The sequence below is a fragment of the Arvicanthis niloticus genome, chromosome 17 (genome assembly GCF_011762505.2).
Source record: "Arvicanthis niloticus isolate mArvNil1 chromosome 17, mArvNil1.pat.X, whole genome shotgun sequence".
NCBI classification, from domain to species: domain Eukaryota; kingdom Metazoa; phylum Chordata; class Mammalia; order Rodentia; family Muridae; genus Arvicanthis; species Arvicanthis niloticus.
Window position 1 is genome coordinate 29,418,715 of NC_047674.1, and position 16,842 is coordinate 29,435,556.

Consider the following 16,842-nt stretch of genomic DNA (forward strand, 5'->3'; position numbering starts at 1 on the left):
ACCTCAGGGTTCGGGGAAGGATACCCTGTCAAGACAGTGTTAGCAGTAGGAGGTTGGGAAGTGACCTGCTCCTGGGTTGGCCCCACAGGAAAATTACTAGCTGCCTGCGAACAGCAGAAGCAGATCAGATCCTGTGGACAGGAGACCAGGCGTTGAGGAGGGCCAGCAAGTGTAGAGAGGCCTGCCAGAAACTGGCTGACAGGGAAGGGTCATGTGAGAGGAGTGGGCAGGGAGAGCTGCACACTCTTTCTTCTTAAAGATTGGTATCTCAAATGTGTAAGTATATGTCTCCCAAAAAGTCAGCAAATCCCAAGACAAGTGAGAAAATGGGGCAAAGTGAGCTTTTCTGTGGAACGTGGGAGTCGGGGGCAGGCTACAGAGCTGAGACAAGACGAATAGAGTCTGGTTTTGCAGGGTAGGTAAAGGGTCAGTGTCTCGGGACAGAAAGCAGAGAGAGGATCTGCTCAGTTTGCCAGATGTTCTGTGACAAGGCTCTGTACCCCGGGGCCAGCTTTGTGGTGCTGTGATTACAGCTTCATCTCTCAGGGAATGCTACGTGTTTTTTTGTCAGGTCCCAAGAGCATCAAACTGTTTTCCCTCATTCGTCCCTACTCTGTTGATCTACAAGGCTCCCAGTTAAGCTGATAAACCACCCTGTACCAAGACAGAGCCTTTCCCCCAACCCTCACTCCTGTAAGTAGTTCAGCTATGCTGTCTATATGGAAGATCCTAATTGTTGTCCTGTACGATCAAAAGGTATGTGGGCCCATGTGTATCTTTTTAAAGTTAGCTCTGCCCGATTTCATGCTGGCTGTCAGCTAGTTCTGTGCCTGACAGGTAAATTAATTCCAGGCAGCTGCTAGAAGTAGCCTGAATTTATTAATTCCTTTGCAGATAGCCCACTCCAACCAGTTGGTGTGTGTCTTTGTGGTGTTCTGGGCAGACATATTGAGGGGCTGGATTCAGAAGAGGTCATCCCATAAGGGCTAACACTCAGTCTGCCCAGCTCTGTGCCCAGGAGCCTGATCTACTTGGAGATTCAACTTGGCCATCTTGAAACCCTCAAACCCGAGGTGCCAGCTCAATGACCCAGAGTGGTTAAGATAGTGACTGTGTAGAAAAGCACCCCGGTTAAAACACAGGCATGCTGTAAAACACGACACACCCATAAACAGCTCTTCAGGTTTCTAGAACCTGAAACCGGGAAACATGCTTCGAAGTGAAGATGAAATTTAACTGAGCATTTGCTGTAGGGAAACATGATTGATTGCCCCCAACATGCACAGCCCTGAGAGGAATCCATCCTCCTCCACCCGCATCAGTTTGGGCACCTGTGATTGATGGCAGCTCTGTGCTGCTGCCAGGGAGGGGATGCTTGAAAACAGCGTAGTAGGGACTTTGCAAGCGAGTCTCATTTGGCTAAGTTACTGCTTTTGTGAGGCTCACCGCATCTTTATATTCTACCAAGGAGAAGATGGTAAATCAGAGTAATTGCTTCATCCCAAGGCACTTTTACACTGCGAAGGGAAAAGGTCCTGTTAAGAAACTCAAATTAACTTCTGCTGGTTAGACTGTATGGAAAGCCTCTGAAAGCTGCTTGTCATCCAGCCTGGCAGTTTATTTATCATGGAACAATTCCATTAGCGCCTGACACTTGTTCTCATGGTATGGAGGCTTAGGCTCCCTCAGGAAAAACATTTAACCCTTGGAAATGCAAAGCTGTCATTTATCTGTCACCTACCCCCCCCCCCCCCAAATCCCACTGGAGAATATTTACAAGAGAGACTTTAAAGTCTTCATTTCCAGGGACATAGAAATGGAGTTTGGACCCAGAAGATGATCAGTAAAAGCTTGGTGCAGTGGGTCCCCTTCCAGGTTGCAGCAGAAACCCCACCATGCTAGTTACAAAATGCTCTTATTATGGCACTATGTAATTTCTAAGGAATTCCAAATGTATGGAATTCCACCTTAAGATCGAGATAAAATAGGGAAATGGATTATAACTTCTTGAGATCAGAAGTTGGTCAGGGACTGGATAGTCAATCATTGTTGATGTTGTCTTAGTTGAAGTGATATGGCTGGTTTTTATTGGTGGTAGTGGTGGGTTTTTGTTTGGTTGGTTTGATGCTTTTTTATTATTTTTTGTTTATTTTGTTTTTGACTACAGAATTTGTAAAATTTCATCAATCAAGGATGGCTGGCAAATCATAAAAGAACAAATCAAAATAGTCACCATTTGAAATTAACACCCCTCAGCCTGACATTTACTAACAAAGGATGGGGGTACCATTTGTCAAAGCTTGTCAGGGGGCTGTCCCCAGAGAGGTGGTGCAGTGCAGTCTAGGAATTCTATGTCTGGTGCCAGACTGCCGGGCTTCTCAGTGAAGAGCCGCTCCTGGCTGCCCATGGGATGGGGCCAGTTAGCTAAGCTCAGAGACTCTTGTTTTCTTCACTGGAAACTAAGGATAAACTCTTGGGAGTTTCAGGATTATTAAATGAAATAATTCATGCGAAATCCATTTGCAGTAGCTGTTATTATTGGAGAATTTAATACAAGTCAGATGGGTCTGGAGAAATGGCATAGATTACCCCCAGATTTACTTGGGGTGTTGGTGGGTGGTTCGTCTGTCTAGGTGTGATATTCTAGTTCTCTGAGAACATGGTTTAGAGGAGACTCAAGCGTGTAATGCCTTTGGCTTCATTGCTTTTCTGCAAGCAATCAGAGTTCCCAAGGCTGAGGTCTACAAATGCTCCCAGAGGATCCCCTCAAGACTGAGGAGAAGATGTAGGTAATCTCCATGGTTGGAAACAAACAAGGAAGAAGGGGTCCACTTGCAGGGAGATGGTGGGCCACTCGCGTGAGGCTGGCAGGGTAAGCAGAGTAAGCCCGGAGCTGAAACTGCTTTACTCAGAAAGGAAAAGCTAGGATAAGTGGGCAGAGAGAGACATCATAATGCTCCCCAGCTGATTGAAGGGACTGTTTGTACATTGTTGAATGGTTTTCTGTCCTTAGCAGGCATATAACTACTGTTGCAGTCATCTTCAGTACTACCTTCACAAGCTTCCTCAGGACTATCACTGTGACCACCACTACCACCACCATCACCACCACTATCACCACCAACTACCATCACCACCACCACAGTCACTATCCTGGCACAACCTCCCTCATCACCACCATCAGCCTCAACCCCTCACACCTTGCTCTATTCTAGTTTCCTTGACTTGGACAACAATTTGATTCCTCCTCATAGGAAAGCCAATGTAGGAGCTCAAGCAATAGTCAGAGTGCAGAGATAGAAGACACTCTTCCATGCTTGCTTGTTTGTTAGATTTCTCAACTCTTACATAGCCCATGAAATGATGTCATTCACAAATGGGTCTTCCAACCAATTAACAATCAAGACAGTCCCCCACAGACATGCCACAGGCCAGCCTGATGTAGATAATCCCTCACCAAAAGCCTCTTCTCATGTAATTCTACATTGTGTCCAGTTGTGTCAGAATTGACCAGCCCACTCTCCCAGGACCATCACCATTCCCCTCCGCAAGCTCACTACCTCACACACAGCCCAGGACCACAGAAAGGGACTGCAGCTGGGAGACCATCATCTTTCTGCCAGACTGGAACTCCATCTCACCTTGTCTCTGATTGCTTCTCTTCACCTGTTTGATCCCAGCTGCCTTTCTGTCCACTTAGTCTGCATATCAAGGGGGATTTGCGAGTGACATCTCAACAGTCTTACTTTCCTCTCTTTTGAGATGGGATTCTGGGTCTTTATTGCTTACTTTAGAAATAACAAAAGATGGTAATTAGTTTGACTCGTCACATTTAAAACAATGGTTATAGATTTGGGGCATTTGATTAGACTCCTTAAATTATACAGTGTCTCGTGTTGTCGGCTGAGAGCAGCGGAGTTTCTGAGGTACAGCAGTCTCCTCCTTGCCACCACTTGCTTTTCTTCTCCCATTCACCTTCTGGGTGTCTGTGCACCCATCAATAGTGTGCTGGCCAAGAACTCAAAGTGTCTAAAAAACGGCCTCTGTGGTAGGCTGCTCAGCCATCTTTGATGGAGAACAGAAGTAGGGAAGAACCATTTCCTGGGGTTCCCACATCCTCTGCTCTTGGAAAGGGCTAGAGAAGCTTGTTCTGAGGGGAGTGGTAAGGACAGGCAGTGGGCAAACCTAGGCCATGGAATTCTAAAAACAGAATTCTAGCTAAGGAAGTGACATTGCCTGCCAAGAACAAAGGTCACCACCTAAGCTCTGGAAAGCCAACCAGCAGTAATCTGTGTATGGACCACTCAGTGGTCTTCCTTCTACCTGACCCTCCCATAGGGCCCAGCTCAGAGCTTATCACATACCTGGTGCCCACACTGCTTATGAATGAGTTCCCTCCTCCTTTCTCTCTCGTTCTGAGACAGCTTCTTAGCAGTAGGAGGGATTGGCCATAGCCCCAATTATTTCCCTCACATATAGAACTGAGGAATTGGCTTTGGACTAAGCTGTATTTCTGCTGTTTGAAAGATATCCTCTTAAATACACAGTTACCATACTAATATTCCCTAAAGAACAGGAGCTGGTCACTCGTCTCCGCTCTTACATAGTTGCTGCCATGTTTTAGAGATGGCATGAGTGAATTCCCTGATGCCCCTTTGCTAGGACCATGGTCTCTAGTGCTGTGGGCTGGAGCTTTTGAAAAGTGGTGTCTAGTCTAGGTGTTCTCTGCATTAGAAAGGGCTTATTATACTTTTCTAGACTCTGTTTAGTTCTAAGAGTGAGTTGGTGCATAAATGGGCATAGGTAGTGTGAATACTTTAGCTTTCTCTTTTATATGAGCCCCAAATGATGCCATCTACTATGCTATAATGTAGCCAGAAGGCCATCACTGCTGGCTAAATAGATGGGACCATCTGACATTGGACATTCAGCTTCCTAAACTTAAAAAACAAAACAAAACAAAAACCTCATTTCTTTATAAGGTACACTGCCTCAGGTATTTTGTTATAACAACAGCAAATGATGAATGCTAAACCACTAATCTGGAGACACACCGGAAGTCGGAAGTTAGGATGATCTTATAAAGAGAAAAACATGATTCTAGTCAAGGGCTGAAGTTGGCTTCATATACCCTTTGCTGACAGCCTCCACCATGGGAAACGACAGTTGGTTTGGAATGAGCACTCCTATGTGGGTGGGCTGCACTGGGTGAGTATGTCAGAGCAGGAGGCAGCTCTTCCTGGCCAGCTGAATCGACTAGGTCAAGCACTGGGCTCAGCTGTCTGGTTTGGCTGCACTCATCAGCACCTTTTCATCCAAGGAGCACAGCGTGGGAGAGACCAGGATAGGCGATGTCATCAGCACTAGTTGTCACTGTTTAGGATTCTGTTGTTTGTGCTACAGTTCTTGGATGCATGGTAATCCTGTGTGTGAGTGTGTATGTGTGTATGTGCACACGGGCTCATGTTAGATAAAGATAATTTTCTGTTGTTTGGAAACTGGAAAAAATTGTAACTACTAACATACTTTTCTTCATTGTTCTTTCTCTATGGGGAATGGCTTCTTTGTTTCAACTTCCCCATTTGTTTCTGTGTTTGCTGTTCACTCATCCTCGGCTTAGGGACGTGGCCCTGGTGTGTGGGCAGCTTGTCTCTCAGGAGAGATGAATAAAGTGTTTTGGACCAGGAGAGATGATTCTAAATCCCTTATTTTATTTAGCTTCGTTTTGTTTGAGACAGGTCTCACATCCTTTTGCTTCCATCTTCCAAGGATTGAGGTTATGTGTGACCAAGATGGAGAGCCCTTTGAAAAGCTAACCTAGGAATAATATCTACCACCCTTATCTTTTTCTAACTGGTATTATAAGGACATCAACAGACAGACTTACAGCTGGCTGTTTTGGGTGTTTGTTTGTTTTCCTTCAATAGAAGGAAGAAGCGGGCAGAGTAAACATTGCTACTTAGTTTCCGGTTGTCACCTTGCAGTTAAGGATAGATTGGTTTTGGAAATTATCTTGTTTGGATGTTTCCTCTTACTCATGTTCCATAACTGCCTTTGGCTTGAGCCCTACCTGACTTAATAGATTAAAATCAAGAAAATAAAGAACAATCAGAAATATTTTTATTATATTTTTTTCATTTGCTTTTAAAAAAAACCTAAAAATAAGTTTTTTTTTTTTTTTTTTAAAGGATTTGATTTAAAAGATTCCATTTTCTGGGACTGTTCTGCATTTGTAATAAATAATAAATAACATTATGGTGGTTGACTGCCACACTTCTGTGCAAAATAAATAAATGCATTTGGTGATATACATTTGGGGGATGCGATTTTTGTAATTTCTGTGGAAATAAGGAAAAACTTTAACAGTTGATACAGACTTTACCATCTGTTAGCAAGGAAGAAGCAGCATGGCAGTTACTGAGTTTAACAGGTACACTAGGCTGCCAGGAATGAGGATTATCTAGGACCAGTCCCACACCCTCAGGAAGCTGACCCCACTTGCCACCTTCAGGGAAAAGGCCTTTTTGCACAGCCCTTACAGTGCTCCAGAGACAAGGGAGTGAGAGGTGGGGCTGCTCTTAGGGTGAGAGGTAGAGGCCCTGTGCTAGCTTGTGCATGGATTCTTTCTATAATCAGTACAGAGGTGGACTAGCCAAGCAGCTCAGCTACTGTCTATACAGGCAAAAGCACTGAGCATTGGTGAGAGTAGTGACACCCAGGGATCAGGAAAACTGGGAGGTCCTGCCTTTCTCTTAGAGTGGAGTTTGCTGTGAGCAGGCAATATTCTTAGCTGCTCAGGCTTGACATAAGACCTGGGGGCTTTGGGTCTAGTTAAGGAGGAGTGGGTGGGATGCCACTGCTCAGTGAAGGCTGTAGAGTTGCCCACTAAGAAGCAGAGACCAAAGAGGAGGCATGGAGGAAGCTGGGCCTTTCTTTTGTGTTTCCTTTAATCTCCTTTGGTTATGTGACGATGGTCCTACACTGAGTCATCTGATGGCCCCTTCGTAGGCTTTGTGGCGGCCTTGAGAAAGGACAGCAGGTGCGCTCTTCTGTTGGGTGTCCATAAGAGTGCTTGGCCCCTTCTGTCTGAAATCATACTTAGTCTGGTCATACAGGCTGAACCACACAGGAAACTTTTATTCAGCCATAGACTGCGTCATGGACTGGTTTTGCTTTTGTTTCTTTAGACCCAAAGAGGCTGGGATGAGGGATTCATTTAAACAGGAACAGCTTGTTCCCATCTCCAATTTTCCTAAAGTATGACCTGACTTTTATTCCAAAGTCCTGGGAACACATTGGGTCTGACCCACTGAGCTGACTCTGGTGTCCATCCCCTTGCCTTGATCTTAGACATCTAAACCATGTTGCTAAATAAGCTGTATTTTTTTTTTCCTCTGTCCTAACACTGCATTTGGGGATGGGGGGCGGTCACACCTCCCATTTGGATCCCAGTGTCCTTGTGCAGCTTCCCATAGGCCTTTGAGGGAAACCACAAACCTGTACATGCAAAGATACCAAATGCAGGCTTGTCAGGTTTAAAGCACTCTCTCTTCTTGTGGTGTTTGTATTTCTTACAGGGGTGAAGACATCCTAAGCCAGAGGAATGATTCTCTAGTTCTGGAATTTCAGGCATCAGCCAGCAGATGCAGGAGGTATAATTTTGGGTACGGGGGCCTCCTCAGAAGCCTACCTTGTTCATCTTGCATAAGGCCATTCCATGCATCACTCCATTCTTGTGTGTACTTGGCTTGGCCTAGCAGAGGGTAGCTTGCATGGTGTGTGTGTGTGTGTGTGTGTGTGTGTGTGTGTGTGTGTGTGTGTAGGTCTCTGTTTGAAGGTTGATACTCTGGGTGCCAGAGGAGAAGGGAAGTTCAGATGCATGAGATGCAGGGTCTTTTGTTCCTTTCAAATGCCAGCCAGCGGAAGTCTAAAAGTTAGAAGTTAGTGATAAACTAGAGTTGTCCTATGGTTCAAAGCCCATTTCATGCCTCTGTACCATAAATCATGTGTCTTCTATCCTGTCAATGTGTGAAACCCATGGAGCATTTACAGAAGCCAGGGACTCAGGGCAAGCAACTAAGAGCAGCATAGAACAATCACAGCCTTTCCTTTGGGCTTGAATTGAGTGTGTGGGGGGGGAGGGGGAGGAGGTCCACATTGTGCTGCTGCTCATTGTCACCTCAGAAATGGACTGCTTAGAAATGGACTGTGACATTGGAAGGATGAGCCTCTCTGTTGGTAGATTTTTTTTTTTTTTTTTTTTTTTAAATGTAAGGACACCGGTTAGGCTTCCAAACCTAATAACTTTGGGTAATGTACTAAGGATGAATTAAAATGCTAATGGCCTTCTTGCTCTGAATATTTTAGCATTCCCTGATTTTAAATTTAAATTAAGTGCCTCAGGGGCACAGGCAGCCTTGCCAGAAGCATGTGTAGTATCACCCTGCAGACAGTGACTTTAAAATATGCCCTGGCTACATGGGCTGAACTGGGATGAGGAATACCGTTAAATCGCTATATCCCCATGTCATTCATGCCCCCTGCATGTATGTGACACAGGTACTAAAAATAGGCATTTAACCTACAAAATACTATTGTTTTCATGAAGTTCTTTCAACCTACAAACCCTTTTCTTTGTAACTGTGTTTTAGTAGTAATAACCTGGATTTCCAGGCCCAAGTGTGCTAGCTCTCTCTTCTGAATTACCTATGGCCACACCCTTGTTTTGAGATTACTGCAGTGCCCTGAGACATCCCTGCCTCATATGGAGACGGGGGGGGGGGGGGGGGGGGGGTGGCTGGGGTAAAGAGATTGAGTAGCTTGTCTGTCATCTCCTCTGTTGAGGAGACCTTTAATTATTAGGTAGGCCTTTTGGTTCCTAGCTTAGCCCTGCACTCCCCAGACATGTCATCGGCATTCTTTGCTTCTGCTAAGAAATGAGGACAGTACCAAGTTTCGGGATGTGTGTTTGCTGATGGGTAGTTTGTATATCTACACTAGGCCAGTGAGCCCAGAGGACCAGCAGTTAGAGAGGCACTTTCTCATCACTAGTTGAGTGAGCTCCTTTATTTTTCTCCTTATGAGGGGAATGATACTCCATCCTTCCCCTTTGCCTCCTACAGCCCCTCCTCCTAGCCCATGTTTTATGGTCAGGAGGAGTGATAGTGTCAAATATATCAGAAGGAAGAATTGATTCAGTCGTCATCAAGACGTGACTGATTAACAGAGATCAGGAGGAGGCTCGTAACAGCGGAAACCCACTGCAGCATGGAGGTTTAACAGCTCCTTAGGGAGCTAGTTAATGATAGAATCACTACAGAAACACAGACATCACACACACACACACACACACACACACACACACACACACACACACACACACAGAGCCAGGAGCATTCCCATATAGCACTCAGAGGCAGTGAGTGTCACCAGAGGAAGTCGCCTCATAATTTGTATTTACACATCGAAGTAATTACCGCAGACCCGAGCAAGGCGCTCCATCTTCTGTCAGAGTTGCTTATATAGTTGCTTTCCCTCATATCAGGCAGAGAAATCTAATTCTGGTTGGAACCTGTCCTCTGGAAAAATATGATTGACAGCCATGGAATTCAGCTGGCCTGCTGAGCCTGGCTTTAATCTCATCCCTGTCTCTTTAGTCATTGCCATTTGTCCATTAACCAGATGTCTGTCTTCAGATGTACATGACTTTGGGCTTGGCCCTTTAATTTTCGGGGTTGTTCTCTTTCCTTTCTTCTGGCACAGTGTCTATGAACCAGATAGGAATGCGTTACGGAGGAAAGAGAGAGAAAGAAGAAATCAGGAGACACAGCAGGACAGTGGCGGCTTTAACTCCGGTTACTCGCTCTTCAGTGAACCCTACAAGGTAGATGGTTTTCAGCTATTCACCTTCTCTTTCAGCCACATCAAAGGCTCTGTGAAGGAGTCAACAGGAAACTCCATTTTGGTTTTTGGTCTGTTTAGCCTGGGAAGATAGCCCTGTTCCTGTGGTGACACATACAGATCACACCCTTGAGTATAGGTGTCTAGCTTGTGTGGCTCTTCAGGCTCCTTGACTTTACCAGCAAAGTGTGACACTCAGACCCACTTGTTAGGACTTTTATCAGGAGTTCAGACTTCACCTCTTTGGTTCCAAAATTAATGCATCTGTAATGTTTTCTGGGCTCTTAAACATCATTAAAAAGAGGTTAGGTTATGTATTTGATAGGTGTGGCGCATGTAAGGATCAAACCATGAGCCTCAAAGCATTAGTTAGGGCTAATGAGACTGGAGGGTGGTCAGAATGACTCTGGGGGTGGAGGTGCCAGCTACCAACCCTGAGGATCTGAGTTTGATCCCTAGGACCGAAATGGTGGAAGACGAGAACCACCTTTTGCAAGTTGTCCACTCCCATGCACACACGCGCGCGCGAGCGCACACACACACACACACACACACACACACACACTTGCTGTGCTTCCTACCAACAATGCAGAGTTCCTCTCTCTTCCAAAGTGAAACACTGTCCAAGAGCTCACTAGAATTTTAGGCTGCATGGTAACATAGTAACATGATAACATGGTAACATAGTAACATGGTAACATAGTAACATGGTAACATAGTAACATGGTGACATGGTAACATGGAATGCTTAGGGTGGGACAATTTTCCATATTTGGTCTTGTATTGCTTCTCAGTTACCCTGATTCCTCTAGCCTAACACACTGTGTTTCTAACAAGAGTAAGTACTTGCTTAGGATCTGGAAGCAACCCTGTTGTGAGCCAAACCTAAATCTTCAAGCAAAGCTTTCAGTAGTTCTGCAATACAACAATAAACCAATTCTAGAAAGATTTAATTGAGACAATTTTATGAAGTTATTAGAGTAAATTTTCTGATTTTCAGGTTACATATACATATAAAACAAATATATATCTTTAAATAATAATAAATGCATTTTGGCCATAGCACAAAATACCAGTAACAACTTTCTGTTTGTTAATATACCCTAAAGTTATCCATTACAAGTTTCTAGTTCTTGTGGAGGCTTACAGCTATCTTCAGAGATCATAAGGACTTCAATTTTGTCCCTCAGTTTTTATTAGAAGTGTATCAGCTTTGTCCTTGTTACCCAACAGACACCTGTCCACTGTTTCCTGTGTCTTGTCTAACAGTATCATGGATATTTTTCTTTTTCTAGACTAACAAGGGGGATGAACTCTCCAACCGGATCCAGAATACACTAGGAAATTATGATGAGATGAAAGACTTTTTAACTGATAGATCCAACCAGAGTCATCTTGTTGGCGTCCCCAAGCCAGGTGTTCCTCAGACTCCTGTAAACAAGATCGATGAACATTTTGTGGGGGAGTCCAGAGCCCAGCCCCAGCCCTCATCCGTCTGCAGCACTGCATCCTCCACACCTGCAGCTGTCTCTGTACAGCAGGGCAAGAGAGGCACCATGGGCTGGCAGAAGGCTGGGCACCCACCGTCCGATGGCCAACAGAGAGCAGGTAAGGAGGGGCATGAGGAAGTTGCTTTGTACAGATCTCAAAGAGCCACAATGCAAAACCTGTTCACTGTGTGTGGAGAGCCTCATCCTCACCATCACTGCCTTCTTCTTCCAACTCAGCGCAACAGGGCTCTCTCAGGACCTTGCTTGGAGATGGTGTTGGCAGACAGCAGACAAGGGCCAAGCAAGTGTGCAATATGGAGGCGGGGCTTCAGACCCAGGAGAGGCCACCGGCAATGGCAGCCAAGCACAGCGGCAGTGGACACTGTGTTCAGAACTTTCCCCCATCCCTGGCTTCAAAACCAAGCCTGGTGCAGCAGAAACCAACTGCCTACGTGCGGCCAATGGATGGCCAGGACCAGGCTCCTGATGAATCTCCTAAGCTTAAGTCATCCACGGAAACTGCTGTGCATTGCGCAGCCTACAGAGGGGTCCCAGCCAACAAACCAGAGTCAGCCAGAGCCAAAGCCAAGCTTGCTAAGTTCAACATCCCCAAGCAAGGAGAGGTGAGTCCATTCTCATTGCCAGTTACATGCAGCTAAAGTAGTAGCCTGACTTGAAAATGCTTTTGCCCCTCTCACCTCCCCAGAGATGTGGTAAGATTTGTAGCGCTCAAATAGAAGTTATATTTTTTGATATTTTCAAATTCATTATAATAGGATTGTTTTATACTGAAATGCATATATATGCATTTGTGGTTATGTAGGAATTACTTAGAGACGGAATGCCTCCTTCGGTTGAGTTCATGGGAGTTTCATGAACAAGATGGTATTGACTAAGATATAAAGCAGCAATATAAAATACTTCAAAGGCTGTATGTACTTCAGCTTTCAAGGAGGCAAAATATTTCCCTAAACTAGTTCAGAACTCTGAATGCTTTCATCAGTTTTGAAAAGTTTTATGACAAACTTTCTTAAAGGAGTTTGAATTTGTACAATGTATAAATAAGAATTTGTGAAGTATTAAATCGATATTAAGTCTGGTTGACATTCCTGTATGTTAGGTATCCCACCCACTTTATAAAGCTTAAGATTCAGGATCACTCATATTAACTGGAGTTTTTACTTGGGTGTTTGTGTTAGGCCGTATGGATGCATTCTCAGAAGGAAGTACTTCAGTTTATACACCCCTGCTTTGCACTTTGATTTTGTTCTACCACACTTGCTCATTGCATTATAGAATGTGTGGAGTGGATACATTGAATGTGAGAATCCTCCACAAGCCCGCCACTTGACAGGTTGTAGGAAAGGCTATGGTTAGCTACTTGAATCTGGTAGAGAACAATCCTTTTAGAGTAGCATGTCTCATCGTGTCTTCCAAATTGATGACAGTTGTCAGGGGTACATGAGGAGGAATCACCACCGTGTGTGTTTGCTTTTGCTGTCTCCCAGTGTTGTAGCGTTGAAGCTGGACCAGTTTTTCCCTAACACCGATCTTAGGAACGGCTAAGTTGTTTTTCCCTTTGACGTGTTCTTCTTTAAAGATGGAAAAATGGTGTGATTGGGGTGTTCTTCACATTTTAGTTTGATTTAATAACCAAATGAGACAAAGGATTTGATGCTTCCTGTTGCGCTTTTGACAAGACTGAGCAGAGCGTTTCTGGGCTATCATCTCAGGCTATCTTCTCAGATTCTCTGTGGGCCATAGGACATGGCCTCATTACCTTTGCAGACTGCATCCCAGGAGGTGTTGACTGAGGTTTAATTAGGAAATTTGGTGATGTGTGCGCCAGTACTTCTTTTGATTACACGTTCATGGTGTAGTCTAGCAATTAGGAAGCAGGAAGCCTTAGGAATGGGGAAAGCAAAATGTAATTTCTCCAGGCATTTTTTTTAAAGATATGTATATTTAAAATTCTCTCTCTCTTTCCTCTCTCTCTGTATATGTGTATCTCTGTGTATGTGTGTGTTTGTCTGTCTGTGTCTGTGTGTCTGTGTGTCTGTGTGTGTATCTGTGTGTGTGTGTGCATATCTCTGTGTGTGTGTGTGTGCGTGTGTGCGTGTGTGCGTGTGTGCGTGTGTGTGTGTGTGTGTGTGTGCATGTGAGTGCAGGTACTCGTGGAGATCAGAGATGATAGATACCTGGGACCTGACGTGGATGCTGAGAATACAACTTTAAGATAGCAACACATAGTCCCAACTGCTAAGCCTCTCTCCAGGCCTAGCCATTTGCTTGTAAAGTTTGCAGGAAGCACATGGAGACCACCATATCAAACTGAATTCCCCAGACTATGGGTTTTATCATTTTTATCAAAGGGATCTCTATTGGCAGAGAAAATCTAGTTCATCCTTGGATGGTGGTGGCCAACTTACACCTCCAGGGATCCATTTTTAATTTTCCTTCTAGTTGATTCCTTGTTAAAATGATGTTTTCATACGGCAGCAACTCCCGCTTATTAGGTAACTATTCATTTGGATTTCAGTGAGGTAGTCAGTTCTGGTTAAAAGCACCGAGCTGTATTTATTTTCCGTACCCAGGGCAGCCTTGTGCAGATGTCCGTACAGTATTGGGGAGGCATTTGGTGAGTTGTCAATAGTCTGGACATTGTTGTGCTGCCGTGTGAGGATCCAAGATTAGGGACGACAATGCTCTGTACTAGTTTGGTGATTTTACAGGAAGAGGGCCATGCCTGTGGGCAGGGGGAATCTGGCGGAGGTCTGAGTGACACATAGAAACCGCTTCATTGCTCCTATGGACAGCCTTGGAAACCGACAGTCTGCTGCCTTCTCACACTCTGTCCTGAGTGTGCCAGTGAGGCCAGGCACATATTGACAGAAACAGGGCAACTGGAGTGCTATTTGTGGAGTCAGTTTGAGCTGGTGTAAGAGGGGAGTCAGTCTTTGTGTCTGCTGAAAGCTTTGCATATTAGGAAAAACATAATTTGATTCTTAAAACATGTATGCTTATAAAGTTCACTGCCACAGTAAGGAATGGGCTTATTCAAAGTGGCGTTTTGGTCTTCACTTTTCCTTCCCTGCAAATGACAAGGTTCTTTTAAACTGTTTTCCTGGAGGTTAACAAATGCCCTTTTGCAGGTTGGTAGTTGTAGGCCTTTCCACTAAGACATACAATAACAACATAGAAACTGAATTTTATCAACTAGTTAAATTTTTACTTTCTGGAGTGAAAAATAATCTGACATGGCAAACAGTCAAAAATTTTGTGTGTATGTCTCTCTGTGTGTCTGTGTGTGTATGTGTGTGCATCTGTGTGTGTATGTGTGTACATCTGTGTGTATGTGTCTATATGTGTCTGTGTGTGTATCTGTGTGTGTATCTATGTGTGTGTCTGTATGTGTGTGTGTGTCTGTGTGTGCCTGTGTGTGTGTCTGTATGTATATGTGTGTCTGTGCATCTGTATATATGTGTATCTGTTTGTGTGTGTTGATTTGCGTGTGTGTGTGTACCTTAAAAAATGAAAATACATTCTTAGTAACACTTATTTCCAGTAACATACAGGAAGTGTTTTCTAGGGAAATATAGAAGAAGTGACCACAAGAAAACTTATATTCCTCAAGTACTGGAGGATGCTAGCTGTAAACAAGACTTAGTGCATTGTGAGGCAGCCACATTCTGAAAGATGTGTTAGATATAAGTGATATTTGCCGGGTGCTGGTGGCGCACGCCTTTAATCCCAGCACTTGGGAGGCAGAGGCAGGCGGATTTCTGAGTTCGAGGCCAGCCTGGTCTACAGAGTGAGTTCCAGGACAGCCAGGGCTACACAGAGAAACCCTGTCTCAAAAAAAAAAAAAAAAAAAAGTGATATTTGAGGGGAGTAAGGGAGGGGGGCACATTCCTTGTCAGATGGTGGCTAGGTACAGTATAACTTGAGATATTAAAAATCTACAATGTGATCTCTGCCTTCAGGATATCTATCCCCATGAATTGAATAAATTGCTCTCAAACACTTAGCTTTTAATTTGCAATTTATCTCACAGTCGAAACTAATTTTAAAATTGGCCTTCTAGTCCCAAGAATATTCTTTCACCTTTACCACCCTTGTAGAGGAACACTGATTGTTATTTGTTTAAAAATGAAGAAACTTGAATCTCTTTGCCTGGTTTCATAGTTCAATCAAGAGTATGTGCTTTCTTTTGCAACAACTGTATTTTGTCCACTGTCACAGAGTTATTTGTTACAATTCTTTACTCTTCAATAATGAGTAATTAGTGCAGAAAAACCTAGTGTGGTTTGATGTGGAAGTTAAAAGCCTCAAGAGGCTTCCTTAACCTTACACCTGCCTTTCAGCTGACTTATCCCAGCTCAGTTTGGGGCTTAATGAAAAACATATTTTTGTTGTTATAGCTGAGTCTCCTATTCTTGATGCCACCCCTCATTAAGTGGGGCTCCCCTAGAGTGCCACTTGGAAAGGTATCTGTTGTTAGGTGAGAGACAGGGGACTTAACAAATGGCTGAAGCATGCATTCTACAACATCATACGGCAGGGCGTGGTGAATAGTTCCCGATTGAAGTGAGTTATTTTTGTCACACACACAAACACACACACACACACACACACACACACACATACACACACACACACACACATATCTACATCTTAACATTATTCTAGGGTTAGCCTTTGGGGACTACTAAATAGAGGTATAGATACAGTTTTGTGGGATTTGCAATTTTTATAAAACATATAAATAACTAAATAACTATGTCACTAAGGCCCTTCCTGAGCATTGGTTGTGTTGAAACTTAAATGTGCTTAATACTAATGTCTTTCAATCTCTGACTCATGGGGTAATGTAAAATTGTTTTAAAAATAATAACTTTTCATTTCGAAAGTTATTTCACATCAGGCTCAAATTTAGTACTTGTTTATTTGCTGGGCTGTAGTAGGGTTAGGGACATACATGCTGGAGCCATGAAATGGTACACTTTGCTTACCTGTTTGGTTGAAGAATCTGAAGAAGGCATATGAAAGTAGGCCCTGCCTTGCGAAGGTGTGTCACGAACCGCACCATGAGCATTTGGGGAAGTTTTCAGTGTCTTTGGGGGTATTACAAAAACTTGTACGTCTTAGTGCCCATTTACTGTTAATCAGTAGCAGTGATCTGAATGCACCACGGCACCGACATCTGATGGCTGGAATGGGAACCATACATAAAATCCAATGGGCAAAGCCAGATCTAGCACCCTAGATTTGTTGGTCTTGAAAGAGATCTCAGAAGTTGAGTGCCAGTTAACAGACGGTGTTATAAGTGTTAGATGTGGTTAGTTTTTCATTCACAAGAATGGAGTAAACCATTTGGTTAATCAGATTTCCTTTGTTAAAATGCACACTGAAATAGTTTAAGATGTATTGATTAAACATAGCATATTTATGA

General features: G+C 43.9%; 1 protein-coding gene across 5 annotated transcripts in view; it reads left to right on the forward strand.

The window, feature by feature from the left end:
* Nucleotides 1-16,842, forward strand: part of Aff3 (ALF transcription elongation factor 3) — a 454,396-nt gene that overhangs the window by 78,070 nt on the left and 359,484 nt on the right. For 3 of the 5 annotated variants that reach the window (XM_034521387.2, XM_034521388.2, XM_076915018.1), the window contains exons 2-5: nucleotides 7,578-7,652; nucleotides 9,763-9,883; nucleotides 11,196-11,508; nucleotides 11,628-12,013. In XM_034521387.2, the coding sequence (XP_034377278.1) occupies nucleotides 7,578-7,652; nucleotides 9,763-9,883; nucleotides 11,196-11,508; nucleotides 11,628-12,013 (895 nt within the window). The remainder of the gene's footprint in view (nucleotides 1-7,577; nucleotides 7,653-9,762; nucleotides 9,884-11,195; nucleotides 11,509-11,627; nucleotides 12,014-16,842) is intronic. The other 2 variants (XM_034521390.2, XM_076915017.1) reach the window with 1 other exon arrangement.